The sequence below is a fragment of the Fistularia commersonii genome, chromosome 17 (assembly GCF_037954325.1).
Source record: "Fistularia commersonii isolate RoL2024-O1a breed Wild chromosome 17, RoL_Fcom_v1.0, whole genome shotgun sequence".
In the NCBI taxonomy this organism is placed as follows: Eukaryota; Metazoa; Chordata; class Actinopteri; order Syngnathiformes; family Fistulariidae; genus Fistularia; species Fistularia commersonii.
The window spans coordinates 13,847,501-13,870,554 of NC_141300.1; the positions used below are offsets into that span (position 1 = coordinate 13,847,501).

A 23,054-nucleotide genomic window follows, 5' to 3' on the forward strand; every position below is an offset into this window, starting at 1 on the left:
GTGCTCTCACCGTCGAGCGCAGCGACACAGCAGGTGGACGCCGTCCGCCCTCGAACTCGCAGAACGCCACCAGAACGTCACCGCAGACGCAAATGTGTACACAAAGAACGGACACACTATTTTCCCTTGCATTCTGCATGCAGAGTGGCCGCGGCCAGCGCAGGTCTGTTGACATGTGTATTAGCCGCCATATTTATTGGCTGCGGGGGTATTTTCAGGGGCCGGCCAGCTCTGTTCAACTTGACCTCTGCATTGATTTCTATGATATGTGTTAGCGCTACAAGGACACTGTGGCTCGTGATTTATGAAAGATGTCATATGGATGCACACACACACACACACACACACACACACACACACACACACTCATCTCTCTGAGCTGCAGGCTCATCCATTAGCAACTTCACTCCATACACAAAGAAATGCCGAGCTAAGTTCCCGCGTCTCGTGGTGTAGTGGAGTAATGAGCGGTGTTTTGAAGCTCATTGGGAGAGGCTGAAAGGGGTGAAAGACAAAGCGGGGTCTCCTGAATGAAACCCGACCGCTGAAATCTGATCGATTCAAACAAGCAAACAAACGCAGGTCTTAACGCCAGCTGAATCCAGCTCAGTTCCAGCTTTGGCTCAGCGCAGATGAGGGAAGACTGGTCCCGGGGGCCCGTCACGGAGGATTGGGGGTGCATTGACGGCACATCATTACGCCTTCGTTTGACTCTCCTGCCTCCCATTTTGAGTGTGTGTGTGTGTGAGTGCATGTGTGAGTGTGTGTGTGTTTATTATGACTCGGTTCACGCACCAGGTTTGTCACAACTGTTGGAGCCTGAAAAGACTGTTCATGTTGTTTTCAGTAGCACTCATATGCATATTTTAATATTTTTTGCGGTGTGAAAAAAGAAGGGATATATGAGTGTGTGTGTTCGTGTGTGTGTGTGTGTGTGTGTGTGTGTGTGTGTGGTGTCGAGCCGGTCTTTGTGTATTCATGCAGGAGGCTTAGATGGTTGTTGTCTCAGAGGAAGCTGCTGCCGCGCTCTCTCTTGGTGTTAATTGTGTGAGTGAGTTTGTGTCTGCATCTTTATGCGTGGCTGAGTGCATGCGTGTGTGTGCGTATGTGTGTGTGTGTGTGCGTGCGCGCTCATGCATGTGTGCAACCGAAAAACAGGGTCACGTTGCTCCACCTCAGGGGCACTGTTATTAATGAGATGAATAAAAGACCATGACAACAGCTTGATAACACAGAGGAGATAAAAACACACACACACACACACACACAAACACACACACATCATGTGGGAGCACAGTGACTTCTCTCGCCAAGACGGTATAAAATAGAGAAGCGCAATGTATTTTTCATGCGTGGTGTCCTCTGGAGGTGTTGGAAATAAACTTAAAGGAGAGGATGAATAAAACAACACGTTGAAACAGACAAAACAACAGATCAGGAAAGCAGGCTGCCCTTAATTGGTCAAAGAGCTTGTGTCACTAATGAGATCTTAATTAACAGAGTATTCACTTAAAACACATGTAGGCCTGACGGCATGCACACACACACACACACACACACACACACACACACACACACACACACACACAAACACTCACAAACACACACACGCATTCATCCATGAGCAAACATGCCTGCTCTGTTTATATTCATTTAAAGCAAGTACAAAGCTTTGAAGTGAGACCTCACAAACAAGAACATCTTTCCCCTAACAATGAACACACACACACGCACACACACACACACACACACACACACACACACACACACACACACACACACACACATGCCGTCTACATGCTCACTCGGCTGAGGAGATTGGGGTAAATGCCAGCAGATTTTGACCTGAGGTGATAATGACAGCTCCTGGTAGTTCACACACAACACACACATGCACGCTCATCAACAGCAGCCACACACACACACACACACACACGCACACGCAAGCTGAATATGCTGCGAGTATACACAGGCATCAACATGCGGGCTAAAAAAAGAAGGCGAGCGTCTGATGTCGGGCAGATGGCACGAGGATTAACCCCATGAAAATACAGCAGCTAAAATTTGCTGGCATTAATAACTCTTACAGGGAGGTGGACTCTCCGGTGAAGCAAACACACACACACACACACACACACACACACAGGCATGCACGCCTACATTAAACAGGAAGACAGTGAGTCCTCGGATACTTAGTCCTCTGCCCCCGCTGGTCCTGCACCATCTGCATGTTCATGAACCATGTCAAAACATAATTGATTGAATGTGTCAGTGTGTGTGTGTGTGTGTGGGTGCGTATAGGCTGTTTGTAGTGTGTGTGTGTAGGTGTGTGTGTGTGTGTGTGTGTGTGTGTGGAGGTTCTTTCCAGCGTTAATGGCAGTTATTGTCAGACAGGGCATGTAGACTTCATAACAGAAGTGTGTTTGCAGAAGCATCATACCCGATGAACTGCCTAATGAACCCAGAGGCTGGTTCTGCTCTGAGCGATGGAGGAGGTCCATGGAGGTCCCTGGAGGTCCACCACCTCTGTGTTCACCGGCAAGATGTTTTCATGCCTTTCCAGAGGTCTGAGAATCAACGCGGTCCTCAGAAAGATAGAGCCGCAAACACACACACTTGATTTATGATGTCAGCTCACTTGTTGATTATGTGTGCCACCTGGCTGCACCGTATCAGCCGCTTTCAGTGCACGTGTGACACACACACACACACACACACACACACGCGCGCGCGCACACACGATGAAAACACATGTCCTATCTGACATCCCTCTGTTGGTGTGAGACCATCATTTTTGCCATTTTGTAAATGATGCTGTCAGCATCAAATACCCATCTTTTCAGGGATTTATTTTGAAGAAGAAATTATGTTTTTAACCCGCAATAGAATATTTGGTGTGAAGAAATTGGAAGAGTGTGTGTTTCAGAAGGAGCCGGTTCTGACCAGCTAATGATTTCATTTTTCAGAAACTCCCTTCGCTCCAATCTTGACTCTTCAAAAGTGACTTTTAAATGCTGCAGAAAAGCTTCAGAATTAATGGAAAAATTAGACCTTTCTACAAACACACACACACACATTTGGGACACACTTGGAACGACCTGTCCCTTTAGCGCTTCCTACGTAGCCATTTCACCTTTCGTGGTCACCAAAGAGCCAAAATTTACCCAAAACCTTGGTCAGAAAGGTGTGAAGTGTGTTGCGTTGCACACGTGTGCTCCAGGACACGCCGGCGGCGGCAGACGCACACGCGGTCACAGGCCACGCGTGTGATCCCGCTGCACTTTGTCCCACCCCTGACTGTATTTGCATAATCTGCATAATGTTGCCTGCTTTAATTGCCCGCACCCAGGTACGGGATCATGTGGTTAAGTGGGAGATCATAATTATGTAAATAATTGGCCTGACCACAGCAAGCTGCTGCTCTCCAGCACCCATCTGGAGAGGGAGAGGGAGAGGGAGAGGGAGGGGGCACCACGGGGAAAGACACAAATAGAAGAGAGAGGGGGAGAAAGGAGAAGAGAAGTTAAGGAGGGACCGAGGGATGAAGGAATTAGGACAGTTTGAGAGGCAGGAGAACGGCGCGGGTCCGGAGTTAAAGAGATAAATCGGCGCGGAAGAAAACAGCGTGCACTTTGCATCTGCGGGGGAGATCTTCCAAACCTTCTTCAACTCCCCGGCCTTTACGTCAGGTGGGGGGGAGGAGCTGGCCGGATGCAAAGGATGGAGATATCCTTTATCCGTCTTGATATTTGACGTGTCGCCTTCTCGCGTCCCGGGTTCTCGCGTCTGGGAATGCAGCCGGAAATCTAAAAAAACGCGGACCAATTTGCTGAAATAAAATATGCTCATTTAAAAGCGATGAACTGAAAAGCTGGAATCTGAAGAAAACGCCGTTTTCGTTAGACGGACGTGTGCGTGCGTGTGTTTGTGGTACCTTTAGCTCTCCAGCCTCCGGCCTTTGGTGTCCCCAGCTGTTCTGTCTGCAGGTCCAAAGCCTCCAAAGATAACCAGACAACAAAAGCACAGCCCCAACAATACATCTCCCGCAATTCCTTATTTTCTTCCATCTCAAAAAGAACGTCACACCTTTCGCTTTGAAAGATTATACAATTATGGAAGTGCAAAGATGTAAGCACACACACATACACACACACACACACACACACGTGCGCTGCTGTCACTGTATCCGCTGCACAGATGGTAAAGGCAGCAGCCCCTTCACACAGACAAAGGGAAGGTAATTCTCTCTGCAGGACCTGAACAAGAGCAGGAGCTGGAAAAGAGCAGCGCACATCAACACTCCCCTCCCCGTTTCCTGGGCTCAGCCCCGGGCCAGCAAACATCGCAGGAGAAAACTGACAACGTGTGTGTGCGCGTGCGTGCACGTCTGTGTGTGTGTGTGCATGCACTGAAATAGGCTTGAGAAGGAGAGACAGGGTGAAAGCAGAGGAGGGAAGAGGGGGAGAAAATGAGTGAGAGATAAAATGAGAAAAAGAGAGTGCAGAGAGGGAGGTAATGAACAGGATTAGTGCTTATCTTTACAGCACTGGCTGGGAGTGCATGCGTGTGTGTGTGTGTGTGTGTGTGTGTGTGTGTTGCAGCTAGTGTTGGTTTTGCCCGAGGTAGAAGGGAGTGACTGAGTGACTCCGTCCCCAGGTGTCTCCTCTCTGTGGACTTTTTTTTCGCGTGCAGGGCGATCAGGACTAGCAACCCCTGCACTCTGAAGGCAGTTTGTGGACCATGGATGTGTGTGTGTGTGTGTGAGTGTGTGTGTGTGTGTTTGCGTGGCTCTGCCTGAGGATGAACAGTGTACACACCTCCTTGTTGCCTCAGCAGTTTGTCTTCAGTGTCTGAACTGCCAATAAATCTAGCTAAAGTGTTTGTTCACACACACATACAGGCTTGTCTCTTTGTGTGTGTGTGTGTGTGTGTGTGTGAATGCCCAGAGTTGAAATTACAATGCTCGCCCGACCACACACACACACACACACACACACACAGAGTGTGTGACAGTGTTTGTGTTGGTGCTCTCCTACCTGACCAGAGCTAACAGGCTGCTGCAGCCGCTAATGCTCCCTGGATGGGGAAGGAGGAATACATTTAAATAATCAGGGCTTTGGGTTCATGGCTGATATTATGCCTCGCTGCTTTTGTAAATGAGCATCTGTGTGCGAGTGTCCGTGCACACATAGCCCGTGTGTGTGCGTTTATGTGCAAGCAAGTGTGACCGTGCTCAGAGACATCTGTGAAGGTCTTGGTGGATTGTTGTCGTGACGGTATGCTCTCCTCTTCAGAGGGGGATAGAAGGACAGAGAGGAAGCAGGATGTGGAGACAAACTGTGCCGGAGTGTGTGTTTGTGTGTATGTGTGTCTGCATACAAATGTGTGTATGCTTGCGTGTGTGATGGATAGAGGGCTTTATGAGAGAGGAATAGGCTAATGACCGGGTCTCCAGAGGCAGTCAGATTCCTCAAGCTATTACTGCCGGAGTCCATAATGGCCTCTGTGCTTGGCCTCTTTTACACACTGCTTAATGGGGGATCCTACAGTCCAGCACACACACACACACACACACACACACACACACACATACACACATACACACACAAACACAGCAGCACATGTTCGATCAGGAGGTGCAGCTTCTCTGACATGCACCTGCAGCAAGCTCTCTCTCTCTCTCAGAGACACACACACACACACACACACACACACACACGGTCTGACGATGTAAGCAGTTATCAGCCGTGAACATAGGGAATACCTGCTGCAGTATCTCCAGCGGGACCCCTCCTTGAAGTTCATTCATTCCTCTGTGTTTCCGAGCCGCTCCACCTCCGCCCCGATCCTGACCTTTGACCCCCGGGAGCCCCTCCTAAACACCCGTAGGGGTGGGGGTGGGGGGGTCACAGGAATCTGCATTTTGACCCTGCAAAGCAAGATAGCCTGGAAAAAGTACAGGGACCGTCAAGCACTCAAAACACACACATACACACACACACACACACAGCTATACAACCTGTATAAGGTCACAAAATGGAGGTGAGGCACCCACCTCAGAGAAAAGCCAGAGTGTCTGCCTTCGCACAGCCAGACCATAAATCATGTCAAGCTACACTACTCCCTACAGACAGACGGACACACACACACACACACACACACACACACACACACGGTGAATCCCCCCCCTCCCTCTGTTGTGTGGGTTTGGGCACCAGAGAGAGGGATTTGGGGATTATATGAGCCTCACTTTTTTCTCCTCTTTTTCATTGCCTCCTTCAGTACTTGTTGTTTCCATAGAGAGGAGAGTAGGGGGCCGTTAATCTGCGTGCTGTGGGCGTCTGTGTGTGTGTGTGTGTCTGTGCGCGAGTGTGTGAGAGTGTGCTAGCCAGCCAGGGTTTCTGCCGGCTTGTGTGTCTTTCATCACTGAATGGATCTCAGGGAAGGACTTAAAGGAGGCCGTCTATTTACCGAGGAAAACATCAAGGCACGTCGGCGTCGCTGTGTGTCTGCTATTGTGGAAACGCAGGAGGAGGAGAGGAAGAGAGGGGAGGGATGAATGTGAGGGGAGGAGGAGGAGGAGGAGGAGGATAGAGAAGGTGGAAATCTGCACTTGGAAAGCCCAGATTGATGCAAAACAGCTGTTTAATAGCTGCAATGTGGAGCTCCTGCCTGTTTTGAGGGGGGTGGAGTCAGACAGGCGGGACCGGTAGACACGTGCTGGAACATCAAGCTCCACGATTGGCTCCACGGTGTCTCGGGTTCCCGTGACGATGTGTAAAGTACAGTAACGCTCCTGCTGTCCGGCGGTCTCTGCGGGGGTCATCAGGCGCACGTGAGGGCCGCCCCTCCAGAGGACCTCCAGAACATTCTGGGCGGACCAATCGAAGCTAAATGAGCAAACACCCTTTCGCATCAACCACAATTAGCTAAATCATCCTAATCTGAGAATGATTCTGCACCCCCATCCTGTGTCCTGCCAGTCCCCAGGGATCCCCAACCCCCTGGGGGGCCCCCTCATAGGACCCCCCACCCCAACACACACTCCCCCGGGCGTCCCCACCCCCATCCTGGGAGCCCAAACAATGAGCAGACTCACTAATGAGCTTGAAGCTTCAGGTTGGGATGGACCTCAAACCAGGGTGGGGGGGGGTTTGGGGTGCTGCCTCCACCTGTAGACCCCAGCCCAACACTGGTCAGAAGATGACTCATCACCACACCTTTGTGTTTCACTGCTGTGTGTGTGTGCGTGTGTGTGTGTGTGAGTAGGGCGCACCAGGCTGCGCTGACACGGACACATCCGGGTCTCCGGCGGAGAGTAAACACGTCCAGGCTGTGAGGCATCAGCAGTCTGGGGCCACATACTCCTCCTCCTCCTCCTCCTCTTCCACACCTCCATCCCTCTCCCCCCCCCCTTCGTCCCCGCCTCTTCCTCCTCCTCTTCCACCCCCTCCTCCTTCCACCCCCCCCCTCCATCCCTCCAGGGAGTGTCAGTGGAGCAGGTGCTCACCCTCCTCCTCCTTCTTTCTCCTCCACAATTCATACGTCTGTGTGTGTGTGTGTGCGTGTCTGTGTACGCGTGTGTGTGTGCGTTTGTGCTCTTGCACCGCGGCTCTCCGCTGCACTTTACGGACGTGAAGATGCGACAGGACCGAGGAGGTTCTCTTCTTCTCCTCTTCCTCCTCCAGGTGGTGAGTCCATGGGTTCTTTAGTTTCCAGGCGCTCCGGGAGTCCATGCTCGGGTTGCGTGGATGTTCGTGGGTCGCGGCTCGTCGGCAGGTCTCTTAATTTTCGCGGATCCTCCACGGGTTCTTCTTGTCCACTCCTGCCGATCAGTCCTGCTGTGGACTGATGCTCTGTGTTGCCCTCACTTCAGGGATCAGATCGAGGCAGGTGTGTGTGTGTGTGTGTGTGTGTGTGTGTGTGTGTGTGTGTGTGTGTGTGTGTGTGTGTGACCACAGTGCGCAGAGGTGTGCGGGGTGTGATTGGAATCAGTCAACCGTCATCAGATAAACAGGTTCAGCTTGACTGACAGCGACTGACCGCAACCGGAAGTCTCTTCCTATCGCTGCTTTCTAAAATATCCAATTTGCGTCCGTTACCGGCAGAGAGTGACGGGATCCCGGAGGGGGCGGCCGGATATTACCAGGACAAAAGCGGCTTCGCGCAAAAGAAGTAAAGAGCGATTTACGAGCTCTTATTTTGAAATGAGAATTAATTACTTCCGGTTTTGTGCTGTTATTCATGACAACTTGACGCCACCGGAGAAGGCGCGTCTCTTCCTGTCCAACCTGTCGCTCCTCAAACACCGCGGCTGTTTGCGTCTGGGGAAGCAACGGCAAGGAACACACACACACACACACACACACGCACGCACACACACACGCACGCCCATGGGAGTCAGAGGAGTCGCCCTGTAATCCGGGACCTTTAAACAGCGACTGTATTGTTTGCATTAGCAGCAGTCAAGCGGATCGCCTTGCTTTTGTGTGTGTGTGTGTGTGTGTGTACACACAGCCCGCAGGTGGAGATCAACGCATACACAGACACGCACGCACGCACGTACACACACACACACACACACACACACACACTCCTGACCCGCCGAGGAGCAGCTGCTCTGCAGGGGTTGCTGTGCAAACCTCCCATCTCTTCGATTACCTCCTCCTCATAGACCTGCCTCCATCTCACACACACTCTTCCCTGCCTCCACATGTCACTGCAGTATCAACCTCAGAGTGATTAAGAACATCAGACCTCCCTGTGCGAAGGAAGCAGTACCTCCATGCAGAGAATCTAAATGAATTCGGCGTCAGCCAACTGCCATTGTTCTCTTACACCTGTGACCTTACAACCTGAAGACGTCCTGCAGGGCGAAAACTTACAGGACGTAAACGGCGACGCATGAAATCGCGAAGCAAACGGTTGCAGTTTAAACCAGTTGCCGCTTCAGACGTGCACATAAGTTCTCGTGTCCGAGTCCTCGGGTTCAGACCCATTCTTTGTTTCCTTCTGATCTTTCTTCTCCTGGCCCAAAGCTGCTCCCTGCCTTCCACGACGCACGCCTCGCCCACAACCTGCACCTCGTCCTTATCCAGCACCTGTCTCTGCGCATCTGCCCATCTGTGCAGTGTGTGTGTGTGTGTGTGTGTGGCCTCCTCCCTTGTGTTTGCTCACATGGCCGCGGTCTGCCAGCACCTGGCGAGGTCAGAGGAGGAGGAACCGCGTCTGTCAACTGTCCTGACGTGCAGATCCTCCGCAGAGCACACCTGGACAGGAGGCCGTGGCTCCTCCGCCGTTTCATCTTCTGACATCATCTCCGTGTCAGGTGGACGGAGCGGAGTGGGGAGGGATGCGGCGGCGGGAGGTTTCTCCTGGGAGAGACCGGGAAACGGTCAGGCGGGCCGAGGGTCCACAAACAGATGGCGATGTGGGAGGGCTGAACTAGGCGGTTAGAGAAGTGAAGAGGAGGTAAGCGGAGAGACCAGGACGTGGAACCCTCCCATGTCTGCACGGAGCTCTGTGGAGATCAAGCTACCCGCCCGGCAGATCCGCCCCGCTGCACGGGTGCAGGGTGAACACGCCGCCTCCTCTCTACGGCGTTAAGCAGCTGGTATTCAGTTCGAGTTCACCTCGTCTCTCCGGTATCTCCAGTGGCTCTTCGCTGCTCCTCCACGGGCCTCCTCTCTTGTTGTGTTTGGCCGGAGGTGTGACTTATCATAGTGTGAGGTTTTTCTGCTCCATTTGTCCCGGGACCATCAGGGTGAGCTGCTGGTTTGTCCCCAGGGGTAAGAGCCTCACTGAGTCAGCTGACTGTATATGTGTGTGTATGTGTGTGTGCCCTCACCTACCAGTGTACGGTAAAGGCAGCATACACATTGTCATTGTTGATGTCATTTTTCTGACATTCCCACTCAGGTGTGGGTCTGCCTGTTTGGGGGAGAGTGTGCTGTTTATGGATGTGAGGAAGTGTGAAGTGTTGCAGAGCGAGCTGCAGAGCCACCCCAGCTAGTAAAGACATTTAGCGGCCCCAGGAGTAACCCTGGAGACCGCTGTGTTGACGCCACTCTGACTGCTATTACAGACAACTTTAAGAGGCTGTAAAACATTTGGCTACTTTGCCTTCGCTCCCTCTCTTTCGCTGTGTGTGTGCGTGTGTGTGTGTGTGTCGGAGGAATCTGGAAAAGTTTGCCAGCCCTTGTAACAGCAGCAGTAGCTGTTGTTGCTGTTACTGTCAGCTGTCGATAGACGTGTATTAAACATAAACAGAGCTGGCGTTGTGCGTTGCTGTGTGTGTGTGTGTGTGTTTGTGTGTGTGTGTGTGTGTGCGCTCATTGGTGGCGTAATCTCAGGTGAATGTTAACAATGATGGGTTTAATGCTGGAGTGTTAACACAGCCGACACAGGAACCCACATTCTCAGACATGCCGGAGTAATGAGGGTTAATGACTAGCTAGTGTGTTACAACCTCCTCTTCTGTCCTAATGACCCATCTCTACGAGCAGGCACATACAAACACACACGTGCACAAACACGTGTGTGCGTGCACACACACACACACACACACACACACACACACACACACACACATGCACACACACACACAGGCTGCTTTAATGAGCTGCCGGGCAGAGTAGGTCCCCCATGCTGTCCTCGCGGTCCCCTTGTGCAGTTGGTGTTTTTCTCTCACTCCTTCTCTTTGTGCGTTAGTGTGTGTGTGTGTGTGTATGTATGTGTGTGTGTGTGTGAAAGAAAGAAAGAGTGGGGGGTGGTCAAATAAAGAGGCACAAATCATGTCAATATTTGCAATATATCCTCATATATATTTTGCATGTCCTGCTATTATTTCCTCCTATTTGTACAGCACTGTGATGTATTATTATTATCATTTATTATTATTATTATTATTATTATTATTATTATCATTATCATTGTTATTATTGTCATCGTTATCACCACTATTAATTTAATTGCTATTATTATCATTATCATTATCATTATAATTTCATTATCACCCTTATTTGTTTCTTTGCTATTATTATTGTTATTTTTGTTATTTTTTTTTTTATTATTATTATTACCATCATCATCACCCATATTTGTTTCTATTATCATCATTATTCTTCTTCTTATTATTATTGTCATCTTTATCACCACTATTAGGTTTAATTGCTATTATTATCATTATTATTATTATTACCACTATCTTTATCACCCTTATTTGTTTCTTTGCTATAATTATTATTATTATTATTATTATTATTATTATCATTATCATCATTATTATTTATTATCAGGGTCCAACTGATGGATGTTATTGCTACAATTGTTCTTCACTAAAGCTGAGGATCCATCGGGACGAGGGTTCCTGTTGAGTCAGGAGACCTTCTGTAGCACCAGTGCTTTAGCATCATTCAGCAAACCACTCTGTCTAAAGCACATCGTGTGCAACTTCCACATCTGCTGAGATGTTCATTTTTACCTGAAATACAACATTCACCCACTGGCAGTGGAGGTGAAGGTTTCCAGAGGTTGCGCTCCTTCCTGTCTGTTCACGAGATGACCTCCATCCAGAACCACGTGGATGGAACATTGTCTCAGACCTCTTTGCTGAGGAGCACATTGTGTGAGGTGGACTTCACGAGCTCCAGCCTCCCTCCTCACTGCCCTGGTCCCGGTCCAGGATGACCTGCAGGTCTTGACCGTCTCTTTTAGAGACACTAATGTTGCAGCGCTTTGAAAATCCACCTTCTGGAAGCAGGAAGTCCATCCGCTGTGAGCTCCAGGTCTGCCAACGTTGCACGTTTCCCTTCTCGAAGTGACGGACAGGAACAAGTTCTGCGCTGAAAGGAGCCGGATGACCTTCTCGTCGCTGCGGTTCCACCAAAAGGCGGTATGAGGACCACAGTCGTAGGACCTTGTTCTTCACATCTAATGTGGTGTGAATCCCACTGGGTCCACCGATCCCATCCCAGCGTCAGTCAAGTAGCAACCACTCCTGGTTTTCTAGAGGTCCTCTAGGTTAGAGGTCTGAAAAGCCTGGAGAACGTCTGTTGTGAGGCAGCGGTGATGAAGGTTAGAAGGGCAGCATGGTTATGGTTCCTGCGCCTGAGGTGATGAAGATGCCGGGGCGGCTCCTCCGTGAGGAGCCTGGTGTAGGTCCTCCCCCCGCGGCCGCTCCTCACGACGCCTCAGGAGGTCCTTCAGGGAGGGAAACATGTTCAGTTTTGTTTCATCCTCTCACCCCCTGCCGGGGAGGGGAGGCGGGGGGGTCATAGTTGAAGGGTGAAAGGTCACTGTCAGAGCCTTCCCTCCCCCAACAGCTCCCCGCTCCAAAACACAGCCCACTAGAAAGGAGACAGGGTGATGGATGGATGGTGAGAGCACACACACACACACACACACACACACACACACACACAAACACCATCTCCGTCATCACTCCCTCCTCCTTTTCTACCCCTCCACCACTGCCAGCCTCCCAGGAGTGTGTGCCAGAAGAGGGAGGGGTGAAGAATGAAGGGGGGGGGATAGGAAGGGGGAGGGGGGGAAGCGGCGTTTGAGACGGAGAGAGGGGACGGCTTGGAGAGAGAACGCAGATAGAACCAGGGACAGAGGGGAGGGAGGAGGAGGAGGTGGAGGATGGAGAGGCTGATACATACAGAGGGAGGGAAGGGGGGGGAGGGTGGGAGGAGGAAGGGGGGAGGAGGAGGAGGAGGAGGAGGGGATAGAAAGGAGGTCACGTGACCATATAGCAGCTGCAAGGCTGAGGGGGAAAGAGACGCTCACAGAGGAGCAGAAAGACGACGAGCAGGAGGAGCCGAACGGCGGGGTGAGTGTTTGCAAGGCGGAATTATGTACACATGCATATGCTGAGAAGTGTGTGTGTGTGTGTGACTGTGTGCGTGTGTGTGTGTGTGTGTGAATGACATGGATAAATATCAAAATAGTAGCCGGTGAGAGATTGTAGAGAAAAAAACAAGAAGAAGAAAGGAGATTATGTGTGTTGGCTTTTGTTAAATAAGCTCCAGTATGCTGAGATAAATGAGGGAGGGAGGAGGGAGACAGGAAGGAAGGAGGGAGGAGGGAAGGAGGGAGGGAGTGGATAGAAACTGTCTTATCATCTCTCCCTTGACTGCTGGGCTCAGCAGACAGAGATACAGACACACACAGAGCCGTCAGGATCTGAGCTCGGGCTCTCCGTCTCTGTCCATCTTCAGCCCTCCTCCTCCTCTTCTTCCTCCTCCTCTTCCTCCACGTTCACTTTGCTGCTCCAGTGTCACTCCTGAATACAACCGTCCTCCCCAGACACTCTGAATCTGTGAGCCCGGAAATATAATATAAATTGAGTAATGCAGAGCGGTGAACATCTGAGGTCCACCAGACACTTCCCGTCTCTTGCACGGCTTCTCTGAGGTCCTGCCGTGCTTCCCGGCCAAACCCCAGAGGCTGGAGATCATGTGACCGAGAGCCTTTTCTCTGCCGCCGCTTCTCTCCGTGGAGAAATGCAAAGGTGGCTCATCTTGGTCCCAGATGTTTCCCTGTCACCATGTTGTATTTCTGTCTCCATCCTTTCATGTCCATCAAACCCTTCTCTGGGTTTCTCGTCCTTTGCACTCGTAGGCCGATGGGTGGACGGCAGATGTCCGACGGGACGTCCGCGAATGCGAGGTCCATCGCGTTTTCGGTTCCCGGACCTTGACTTTTCCTAGATCGGCTTGTTCTTCTGGTGATAGTTGAGTTTGAGCGTGGTTGCAGAGGGGGATGTGTGTGTGTGTCATCGTCGTAATGAGGTCACGGCTGTGTGTGTGTGTGTGGGCGGGGCGGGGGGGAGGGGGGGTAATTCCAGCTGTAATTAACATTAGTGGGTCAGTGATGGGGTGGTGGGGGGGGGGGGGGGGGGAGACAAAGGTTACCCCGCCGCGTTCCGTCCAGATGATCCTCCAGGTTTGTCTCCAACCCGACGGCTGCTGCGTCAGTAAATAAAAAGCTGAGAACCCCGTCCGGCTCCAGCATCTATCCGGGCCCTGCAGCCCCGCGGCCCCGTCCAACTCTTCGCTCCCGCTTCCGCCGCCCCTCCTTCCTGGCCCGGATGTCCGGGCTGTTCTCCAGCCTTGCACGGGGATGAGGGTCATCACTTCGAGACAAAACGGGTCCGGCCAGCTTCCAGGACATGTCTTTAGAGGCCGGCGCCGGCGCCAAGGGCCGATAGTCTCAGGACGGCGGGGTTTCTGGAAGAATGACAGAGTAGGGCGGGCGTCCGTCAGGTGTAGGCGGAGTTTCTATCAGAAGCGATGTCAGCAGACACAGAAGCAGAAGCTGAAATGTGGCTTTACAGAAAGGCAAAGTTTGGGAAAGAGAAAAGTAGCCTGCAGCTCAGGGCTGGTCAAGCGGTTCTAATCATTGTTCGACCCCCGGGCAGAATCCCGGGATCCCCTCAGTGCCCCTTCTGGCTCCACGTGCTGCACACAGAGGTCCCGCTGGGCGGCTCGTCCAGGTCCGGTGTTACTGGACCTCTGAGCAGACCCGGGTCAGGGGTTTATAGACGGCGTAAAAACTACAGCTTAACTCCTTTTATACCGTGAAAGTGGAGAGCAGAGAGGGCTGATGGCGGAGGGGAGGCGGCAGCAGAGCATCCTGATTTATCACACAGCTGCACAGCTGCTCTTGTTTAAGGCTACTTTACCACAGTGATTAGGGCCATGGATTTATTAATAACTTTATGAAACTACAACGCAGGAGACACAAACAGCCATGCATCCATTACAGACGTGCAACCAGGGCACGCAGACACACACACACACACACACACACACACACACACACACGCCACAAGACAGGAAACTGTTTGGAAGCAACCTGTCATAATAAGCAGCAAACTAATATAATAAACCAAGCGCAAAAGCAAAATGTTGTAGGAAAAGAGGCGTATGCTCCAGTGTCCACCCTCTGCCGCCTTCTTCATTATCCTCTTCCTCATCATGATCATGGCCTCTCCTGTTATGAGAGGTGACCTCCTCTGTGAAACACTCGCAGGCTAACATGGTTTATTTTGTGAAGGCTCAGCAGGACACTTCCTGACGCCGGAGCCCGACATGAACGACCGCGGCATCGGCTCCGGACGGACCCGTAAAGCCGTTCGCGCTGAAGGTGCCTCGAAGGTGCTGCTGCACGGCCATGTTTGTGCACGTAGCGCCTTTGCTGCGCGTGAAGGAAAGCATGGTTTTGCAGCGTCTGCAGAACACAGGCGGGGAAGAGCGAGGCGCCTCCCGGAGCCGCTGACCTTCTCTTCGCTGCGAGAGCTAGCTTAGCATACGACTGCTTCAGGGTGCTCGGGCAAGGTTTTCGGGGTGCCGATCGGACGGAGCATGAAGATCATACACGTGATGGAGACGAGGGTTTCTCACTCAATCAGAGATAAGCCCAGGTCATCGCTGGATTACGGGGAAAGAGGCTTATGGGTCAAAGATAAGGAAGAGGGTACAGTATTTGGCATTGTTTGGTTGGGGGGGGGCATATGGCGCGGCATTGTCCTCCCCTGTCTGTGCCTAAAACCGGCCCCGGCGTGCACGTCTATGCGGGCGTGAACGCGCAAAACGGAGGCGACGCCTAATGGCCCCTGCGCGCAGACACCGCCGGGGTCTTGAGGCGCCCCGGCTCGGCCCCCAGAGGAAAACGAACACGTGTGCGCTCATGTGTGTGATTTGCTATTAGGGTCACTGCTCTATTTGACACGGCGGCGCTCGCTAGACTCGGCGCACGGCGGCGCTGACCCGCGCAAATGCACTGGTTATGATGTCGAGACACAAAGGCAGGAACGTCGATCGTTTTCTTGCGAGCCGCTGCGTTAAAGGGCTCTGACCCTTCCAGGAAATAGACGGCGTCTAGGCTTCTTCTTCTTCTGTCTTCACCTGTGAGACGACCTGCGTGTTCCAGCGTTCCTGACCTCTGTCCTCCTCCTCCTCCCCAGGTATGAACCATGATTCCAACAAAACCCCATCATTAGGAATGATCTCCACGGCAACCCGCAACACGGCCACCGTCAGTCCCCTCAGCCCTCTAACCAATGGGAACGCCGTCGCTCAGTCTGCCAACTCGGGATTTGCCGCTGCGCTGCGTAAACTGGCCAAACAGGCGGAGGACCCCAGAGGTGAGTCACGCTCCGACCCCCCAAAATGGCGTCTATCCCTTTAAGACCTGAGCGGGGCGCCGACGGCTGCGGAGCGACCCTCGCGCGGCGCCGCGCAGCCGCCGCCGCCGCCGTGATGCAGATTGTCTTACCCACCAAGGTTGCGCTTTGTGGATCAATGGTGCCGCCCGCTCGCTCTTGGGTCACAAGTGTCGGTGTGTGAGAGAAGGTGTTGGATAAGACCTGACCCCCACCCCCCCCACACTCCCCCCTCCCACTGCCTCCTCCTCCATCCGCCTCCATTCATCTCCCAATAATGAGAATCTAATTACAGCCAATTATGAGAAGCTCCCTCTCCCGTCCTCCTCTCTGTCTTTACCTCGGGCTCTGAATTAACTCACGCTTCCCACCTCTCCTGTGTCTGCCTCATCCTTCCGAGCGTGTGTGTGTGTGTGTGTGTGTGTGTGTGTACGCTCATTAAAGAGTGTTACGTTAATAGAGTAAGAGCAGCGTGAATCTCTCAGACGCCAATCACACTCCGTCCTCGCTGTGTTTAACGCCCCCACCCCCCTCGTATCCCGTCTTCCTCCGGAGAACCCGAGCTCCCCGTCTCACCATGATGGCGCATCCGTCTTCATCTGCCGGTCTCCTCCCAGGTTCTGCTCTCAGCGGCGAGTCGTCTCCGGTCTCCTCCCCCGCCACCAGCCACAGCTCGCCGGTCGGCACCCCGAAGCGGAGCTCCCTAGGGCCCCTCCTTGCCCCGGCCCGGTGCCACGGTGCCCTCAGCGCCCCCCCTGTGGTCACCATTGCTCCCACCAAGACCAGCAACGGCCTGTGGCGAGCAGACGGGCGGCAGGTAAAGTCTCCGCCGGTCGGGTTGGACGTCTCTTCCCCGCCTTTCCTCTCGGCCTCTCGGCTTCCCGCACCCACCCGTCTCACTCTGCCTTCTTTCCATCTCGTCTCACTCTTTTCTCTCGGTGCTTTCACCCCTCTCCCCCCGCTAATCAGCCCGTGTGTTTTTATTAGCAACACGAGGGGTTTGTAAGAACCAAGAGGGGCCGAGGAGACTCGCACCTATTGTGTTCAGCTCCCTGTACTGTGTGCACTGTATGTGTGCACGTGCACGTGTACGTCTGTGTGTGTGACCCCTCACTATAGAGGTCTTTGCAGATGAAGAGGGTCTTGTGTGCATTTATGTTCCTGTTTGCTTGTGAGTCTGTAAATGAATTTAAACCGGTGAGAGGAACTCGGCCCCTCTCACAATGGGGGGGAGGGGGGGTTGCCCCCCCCATGGTAGTCAACCCCCCCCCCCAGCTTGCCCGGATCAGAGCTGCCTTTCTCCCCCTCCACAAAGGCCACTCTGTGGCTGTGCTTGCCTGAGGCTCCCATTCAGAGAAGGAAGGGAGGAAAAAAAAAAGACAATAAGATGTTTAGGAGAGAGCAAGAGGAGGGAGGGGCCAGAGGTCTGCTTGGATAAGGGTTTGTCCTCCCTCCATGCAGGTTTGTCCTCCCTCCATGAGGACAGCGAAAGGAGAAGAACCCTCAACACGGGTGTCGGACACTTTCCGTTCACACCGTATTCAAAACTATTCAAACCAATTAAAAGGTCCCGGAGGGGGCTGGGCCGGGAGGGGGGTGTTGTTTGTTTGCAGTTGGTCTGACCTGTGTAGGTGTCTGTTGCCGCAGCAACAGGATTTGACACCTTAGCGAAAACGTCTGTTTCCCCTTGCCGAGAGCGTCGGCGTCGCCCCCACCCCACCCCCGATCCGTGACGCTTGCCTGTCACGCTCCCACGCTAACGCGTCCTCCGACGCCGTCCCGTCTTTATCACGCCCAGGCCGAGCCGGCGGTGCAGGATCTGAGCAGGGAGCGCGCGGGCGCCGAGAACATCCAGCTGCAGCAGGACAAACGGACCCCCCCGGTGGCGTCGGCTCACCCCCTGGCCCACCCCTTCGGCCTCGCCCCCGGCGCCATCATGCAGGACCCCCGGATCCAGAGCCTCAGGTAGGCGCGGGACGCCAAAAGGTATGCGGATTCGTCCGATGGGTAGATCCCCTCCTCACGCCGCCTCTGCGTTCAGCCTCCCAGGGCAGATGCATCCCGCCGTCCCGTCCGGAGCCGTCCCGGAGGAGTACCTGAGGGCCCTCCGACCCTTCGCCGCCTCCGACGACCTCCGGCTGACCTCTGTGCCTCTGAGTCTGGATCCCGCTGCTCACGCTGTCGCCGCCGCCGCTTACTACCACCCAGCCTATCTGCACCACCCTTTGTCCCTGCCCAGGTAAGGACTCAGCCCTGACCTCCGTCTCCGGGTCGTACGCGGTCGTGGAGAATGCCGGAAGCTTTCAGAGAGAGGGTTGGATTTTCACAGCGCCTCCAACACGTGCACGTGTCAGATCTCTAGTGTGACTTGGCAGCTTGAGATTTGGTGAATTCAAAGCATACGTGCGGTGTGACAATGCTCTACAGACTTATTAGCAAGTTGTGTTTACGTCTGTTCCGCACACCGTCTCAAAGACGACAGCTATTTGTGTTAGCTTAGCGTTATTCTGGTTAGCGCTTGAAAACGGTCTCGTCGTTAGCGAGTCCTGCTAATTGTACCCCATGCGGTCGAAGTCGCAACTAGCCGTGCAGCATTTCGAGACGACCAGCGATCCATCGGGGCCTCGGAGAAACGGGGGAAGACGAGGGAGAGAGAGTGTGATGGTCCGCAGCTTAAACACTGAAGTGCTTGTTTGGCAGAAACAAACAGATGAGAGGTGTGCTAATGGACGTGAGCGCTGTTCTGCACGCTCATACATCTCCTCCACCCCTCGTCCCTCACAGGATGGACGAATCTCTGTGTCTGTCCGCGCTCCGGTCGCAGTTCTACTCCGTGCCTGCAGGGGGAGCCTTCCCTCCCCTCCACCCCTCCGCCCTCCACCTGCACCTGCCGGGGGTGCGATACCCCGGGGAGCTCAACCACGCCGCGCTGGCCGAGAGGTGAAGCACACCAAAAAAAAAAAAAAAAAAAAATCATCCCTCCTTGCTCTCCATCCTGTCTTTGTTTGTCCTTCTTCCTGCTCTCTCTCTCTCTCTCTCTCTCTCTCTCTCCCTCCGCCATGTCCCTCCTCTCTGTCAGTCTGCAGGCCTGTGTAATCTTTCTCTGCAGGGGAGGCACAGGTTGCTGAGTTGGGGATATTTTTAGCACACACCCCACCGTGCCTCCTATACACTCATCACTCACACACTGCCCTTCACACACACTCACACACACACACACACACACACACACACACAGGGCGCACATGCATATGTAAGTCTGTGCATACATTAAAAAGCCAGCGACGCGTTTAAGGCTCCTTTTTACTGTCAGTGCTTTAAGCCTTTTTTTTTTCCTCCCAGCATCAGAATGTTCGTGTTTTTTCTCCACGCGCCTGAATGCACCAGGGGAATGCGAGCCTTTCAAATGAATAGTATTTATCATCCAGTTCTTTAATGGCTGGGTAATGCAGATTCGTGCTGGTGATTTCATTCCCATTGTTTGTGTGTGTGTGTGTGTGCGTGTGTGTGTGCGTGCGTGCGTGTGTGTGTGTGTGTGTGTGTGTGTGTGTGTCTTTTTCCTGTGGATATCTATTAAGTGTTCATCTGCTCCTGCTCAGTCATGCTGTGTGCAGATTATTTCCCTCATGGTAAATGGAGGATGTGTGTGTACACATTTATGCGCGTCTCTATGAGTGTGTGAATGTTTGTGTGAGGTTCAGCAGTGTGTGGTTAATATCTACCTCATGTTGGGTGTTGCATCTCTCACCTTCTCCCCTCGTGTGTGTGTGTGTCTGTGTGTGTGTGTGTGCGTATATACTTGTCAACCTCCCCCACAGGCTACAGATGGAGAACGAGCTCCGCCAGCGAGAGAGGGAGCAGGAGCGTGAACGAGAGAAAGAAAGGGAGCGCGAGGCGGGCCTGGAGCGCGAGCGGGAGAGGGAGGAGGAGCGGGAGAGAGAGCTGGACAGACAGAAGGAGAGGCAGAGGGAGCGGCAGCAGCAGATGGTCCGAGCAGCAGAGAGCCACTACCTGGCTGAACTGCAGGCTCGCAGGGCGCCGCTGGAGGACAGGACCCGGGCGGGGGGACGGCTGACCCCGACCAGACAGGGTACACACACCAATGCACACACACACACACACCAATGGACAACCACAGACGTGCGTGCGTATGTGTGTGTGTGTGTGTGTGTGTGAGATGACTGGGAAACATTGCTGTTTCCTCTCACATCCTTGGCTTTTCCTTGTGTGCACAAATATTGTGTGTGAGAAGATGCAGAGGTCTTCCAGTGGTATCCAATGTGTTCAAATTCACTCTCATTTGCATCACGTTTGTAAAATTCACTGCTTTTCGAACTTTTTGGGTGTCTCCAGACAAAGCCAAGGAGTCAGACCACGCGGGTTTCCAGGCGCCCAAACTCCTGCCCCTGGCCCCGGGCCTCCACCCCTCCAGGGGCTCTGTTCCCCAGCCCGTGCCCAGCCTGGTGCCCTCTCACCTGGGGAAGCACCACGCCGTGGGCGGGGCCGGCCTCCACGCGGGCCTGGCGTCCGCCATGATGACCCAGAGGGCGAGCGAGGAGGCGTGGCTGACGAGGCAGCGAGGCCACGAGAGGGAGGCGCCGCCGGAGCTGGGCCTCAGGTCGCCCGGGAAAGGGGCGGAGCCAAGGAGGGACGGCCACAGGTAGGCTGGAGAGGTGCATCGGGGACGATGAAGCTCCTTGAGCGACGCGGCTGTGGGTATCTAACCGGGTTCTTCCCGCTGGTGTGTCCGACAGACTTGCTCCAGCTCATCACAACCCGGGCAGCAAAGACTTGCCTCCGGGCCTGAGCGCCCCCCCTCCTCTGATCTCCCCCAAAGCCCCCCATAACCCCCCCGCCCCCCCGACCACCCTGTGGAACCCGGCCTCCCTCCTGGACTCCCCGGCAGACTCCCGCCGTAAACAAATCCTCCACACGCCGACCGGTCGGCCCCCGCCGGGGCCGGGCCGGGCCGAGCGGCCCCACGTGGGCTGGGGCGGCGAGGCGGAGGAGGGGGGCCGGAGGAGGGCCGAGGCCCCGGACAGGGTCCCTGCGGCAAGAGGGGAGGCTCCTCAGGAGATGGGCCTGTGGATGAAGGCCGAGCAGGAACGAGCCCAGCAGCTCCTCTATCATCACGTCGGTTCCCTCCAGCCCGGGCCCTGCGTCCCCCCGACACCCCCCGGGACCTGTGGCCTCGGGGGCGGGCGTCAGGACGCCTGCCCGTCCCCTGTGAGGGACAAGCAGAACCTGCAGCCAGACGGCGCGCTGGTCTACGACGAAGTCCTGCAGCAGCACCGCAGGCTGCTCAGCAAGCTGGACCTGGAGGAGAAGAGGAGGAGGGACGCCAGGGAAGGAGGTGGGCAGGAGGCCGGGGGTGCCGGGCGGCGTCGGGGGGCTCCCTCAAAGAACGAAGGGCTGTATCTGCGTTCTTCTCCTACCAGGTTACTACTACGATCTGAACGACTCGTACGACGAGAGCGACGAGGAGGAGGTGAAAGCGCATTTGAGGAGGGTGACGGAGCAGCCGCCGCTGAAGCTGCACGCATCATCAGAGGTGCACGACCGCGCCGGCAAACCCGCAGCTTCACCCCGTCCCGATGCCTTTGTCTAACCCGTCCCGCTCTGCCTCCCCCCCGAAGAAAGTGGATTTCCTCCGGCTGTGCGGCCTCAGCACGCTCGCCCACCGCGACGAGCTGCTGGCCCGCAAGAGGAGGAAACGGCGGAGCATGATGCTGGAGAGGAGCCCGTCCCCGCACGCCGTCCAGGGGAAGAGGAAGGCCCCGCCCCCCGCCGCCCCTCTGAGCACACCCTTCACCGCCGAGCAGATGAACAGCTGCCCCCGCCTGCAAGACAAGAAGGACTTCCTCCTCATGTTCAAGCTCAACCATGTCAGCCCGCAGCAAAGGAGAGGTACGCACACACACACCCACACACACACACACAGACATTGCAAACCTGCCAGCTTAGCCATCCCCTTCCATCCGAAGCTGTAAAACATCCATACACTTTTTCAACCTGGTCCTCTTGAAGGCATCTAGTGACCAGCTGAGCCACGATGTTGGAGCTCTCTTCAGATCCAGCCGTCACTCAGGTGTGTCCCTCTCCTGTTCCTGTGCAGATAAAGAGCGGACGGAGGAGCTGCTGAAGGCCATCCATAGGAAGAGCGTGACGTTGGACACCCTCAGATACAGTTCGCAGCCGGGGTGCAGCAGTCCCCCCGCTGCAGACGGTGAGCGACATACTTAGGAGATACCCGTTCTCAGATTTAGACGCAGAGGGACCAACCCCGCTCATGTCCTTGTAGGTGACTCCTCCGCCGCTCCTCTGCCCTGTCGGTCGAACGGACACCTTTTACCGGACTCGCCGAGCCCCTCCCCGCCGTATCTGCACAAAGCCAAGCATCCGAATCACGACGCCCCGAGGCAGACGCCCGACTCGCAGGTGGCTCGGGTCCCCCCGCCCTTATCCTCGCAGCATCACAAGGCCGAGTACCTGGAGACCCATTTGAGCAAGAGGGTCCACAAAAGCGGGGTTGGAGCGTCTCCTCAGAGCAAGGACGGCGTTCCGCCGCAGAACGGACGGTGCCGGCCGTGGGAGAGGGTCACCCCCGAGACCTTCGCTCAGCACTTCCACCAGGCTGTGCTGCAGTCCACGCACAGCTCGCAGCCCAGCAGAGGTGAGCGGCAACCGTGATCCACCAGGGGGTCTGCTGCCAAACACTGACACTTGGTGGTGAAAAAGATACTTGCAAGTAACCACAAGGGATAACAACAACAAAAACAACAACAATGACAATAATAATAATAATAATAATACAATAATAATGAGGATCAATGCAGTATTATCTTAAAAAGAATAAGAATGTTTTCTTTAATGATAATTTCACAAT

General features: G+C 54.1%; 1 protein-coding gene across 3 annotated transcripts in view; it reads left to right on the top strand.

Moving 5' to 3' along the window:
• Positions 1-23,054, top strand: part of LOC147225271 (genetic suppressor element 1-like) — a 28,979-nt gene that overhangs the window by 3,184 nt on the left and 2,741 nt on the right. Inside the window, exons 1-13 of one of the 3 annotated variants that reach the window (XM_086163917.1) lie at positions 7,561-7,691; positions 15,971-16,150; positions 16,786-16,985; positions 17,967-18,133; positions 18,210-18,407; positions 18,953-19,108; positions 19,987-20,258; positions 20,522-20,828; positions 20,923-21,521; positions 21,607-21,719; positions 21,805-22,075; positions 22,284-22,394; positions 22,470-22,841. In XM_086163917.1, coding sequence (XP_086020043.1) covers positions 15,973-16,150; positions 16,786-16,985; positions 17,967-18,133; positions 18,210-18,407; positions 18,953-19,108; positions 19,987-20,258; positions 20,522-20,828; positions 20,923-21,521; positions 21,607-21,719; positions 21,805-22,075; positions 22,284-22,394; positions 22,470-22,841 — 2,944 coding nt within the window. In that variant the 5' untranslated portion in view covers positions 7,561-7,691; positions 15,971-15,972. Of the gene's footprint in view, positions 1-7,560; positions 7,692-12,700; positions 12,833-15,970; positions 16,151-16,785; positions 16,986-17,966; positions 18,134-18,209; positions 18,408-18,952; positions 19,109-19,986; positions 20,259-20,521; positions 20,829-20,922; positions 21,522-21,606; positions 21,720-21,804; positions 22,076-22,283; positions 22,395-22,469; positions 22,842-23,054 lie in introns of those variants that run through there. The other 2 variants (XM_086163918.1, XM_086163916.1) reach the window with 2 other exon arrangements.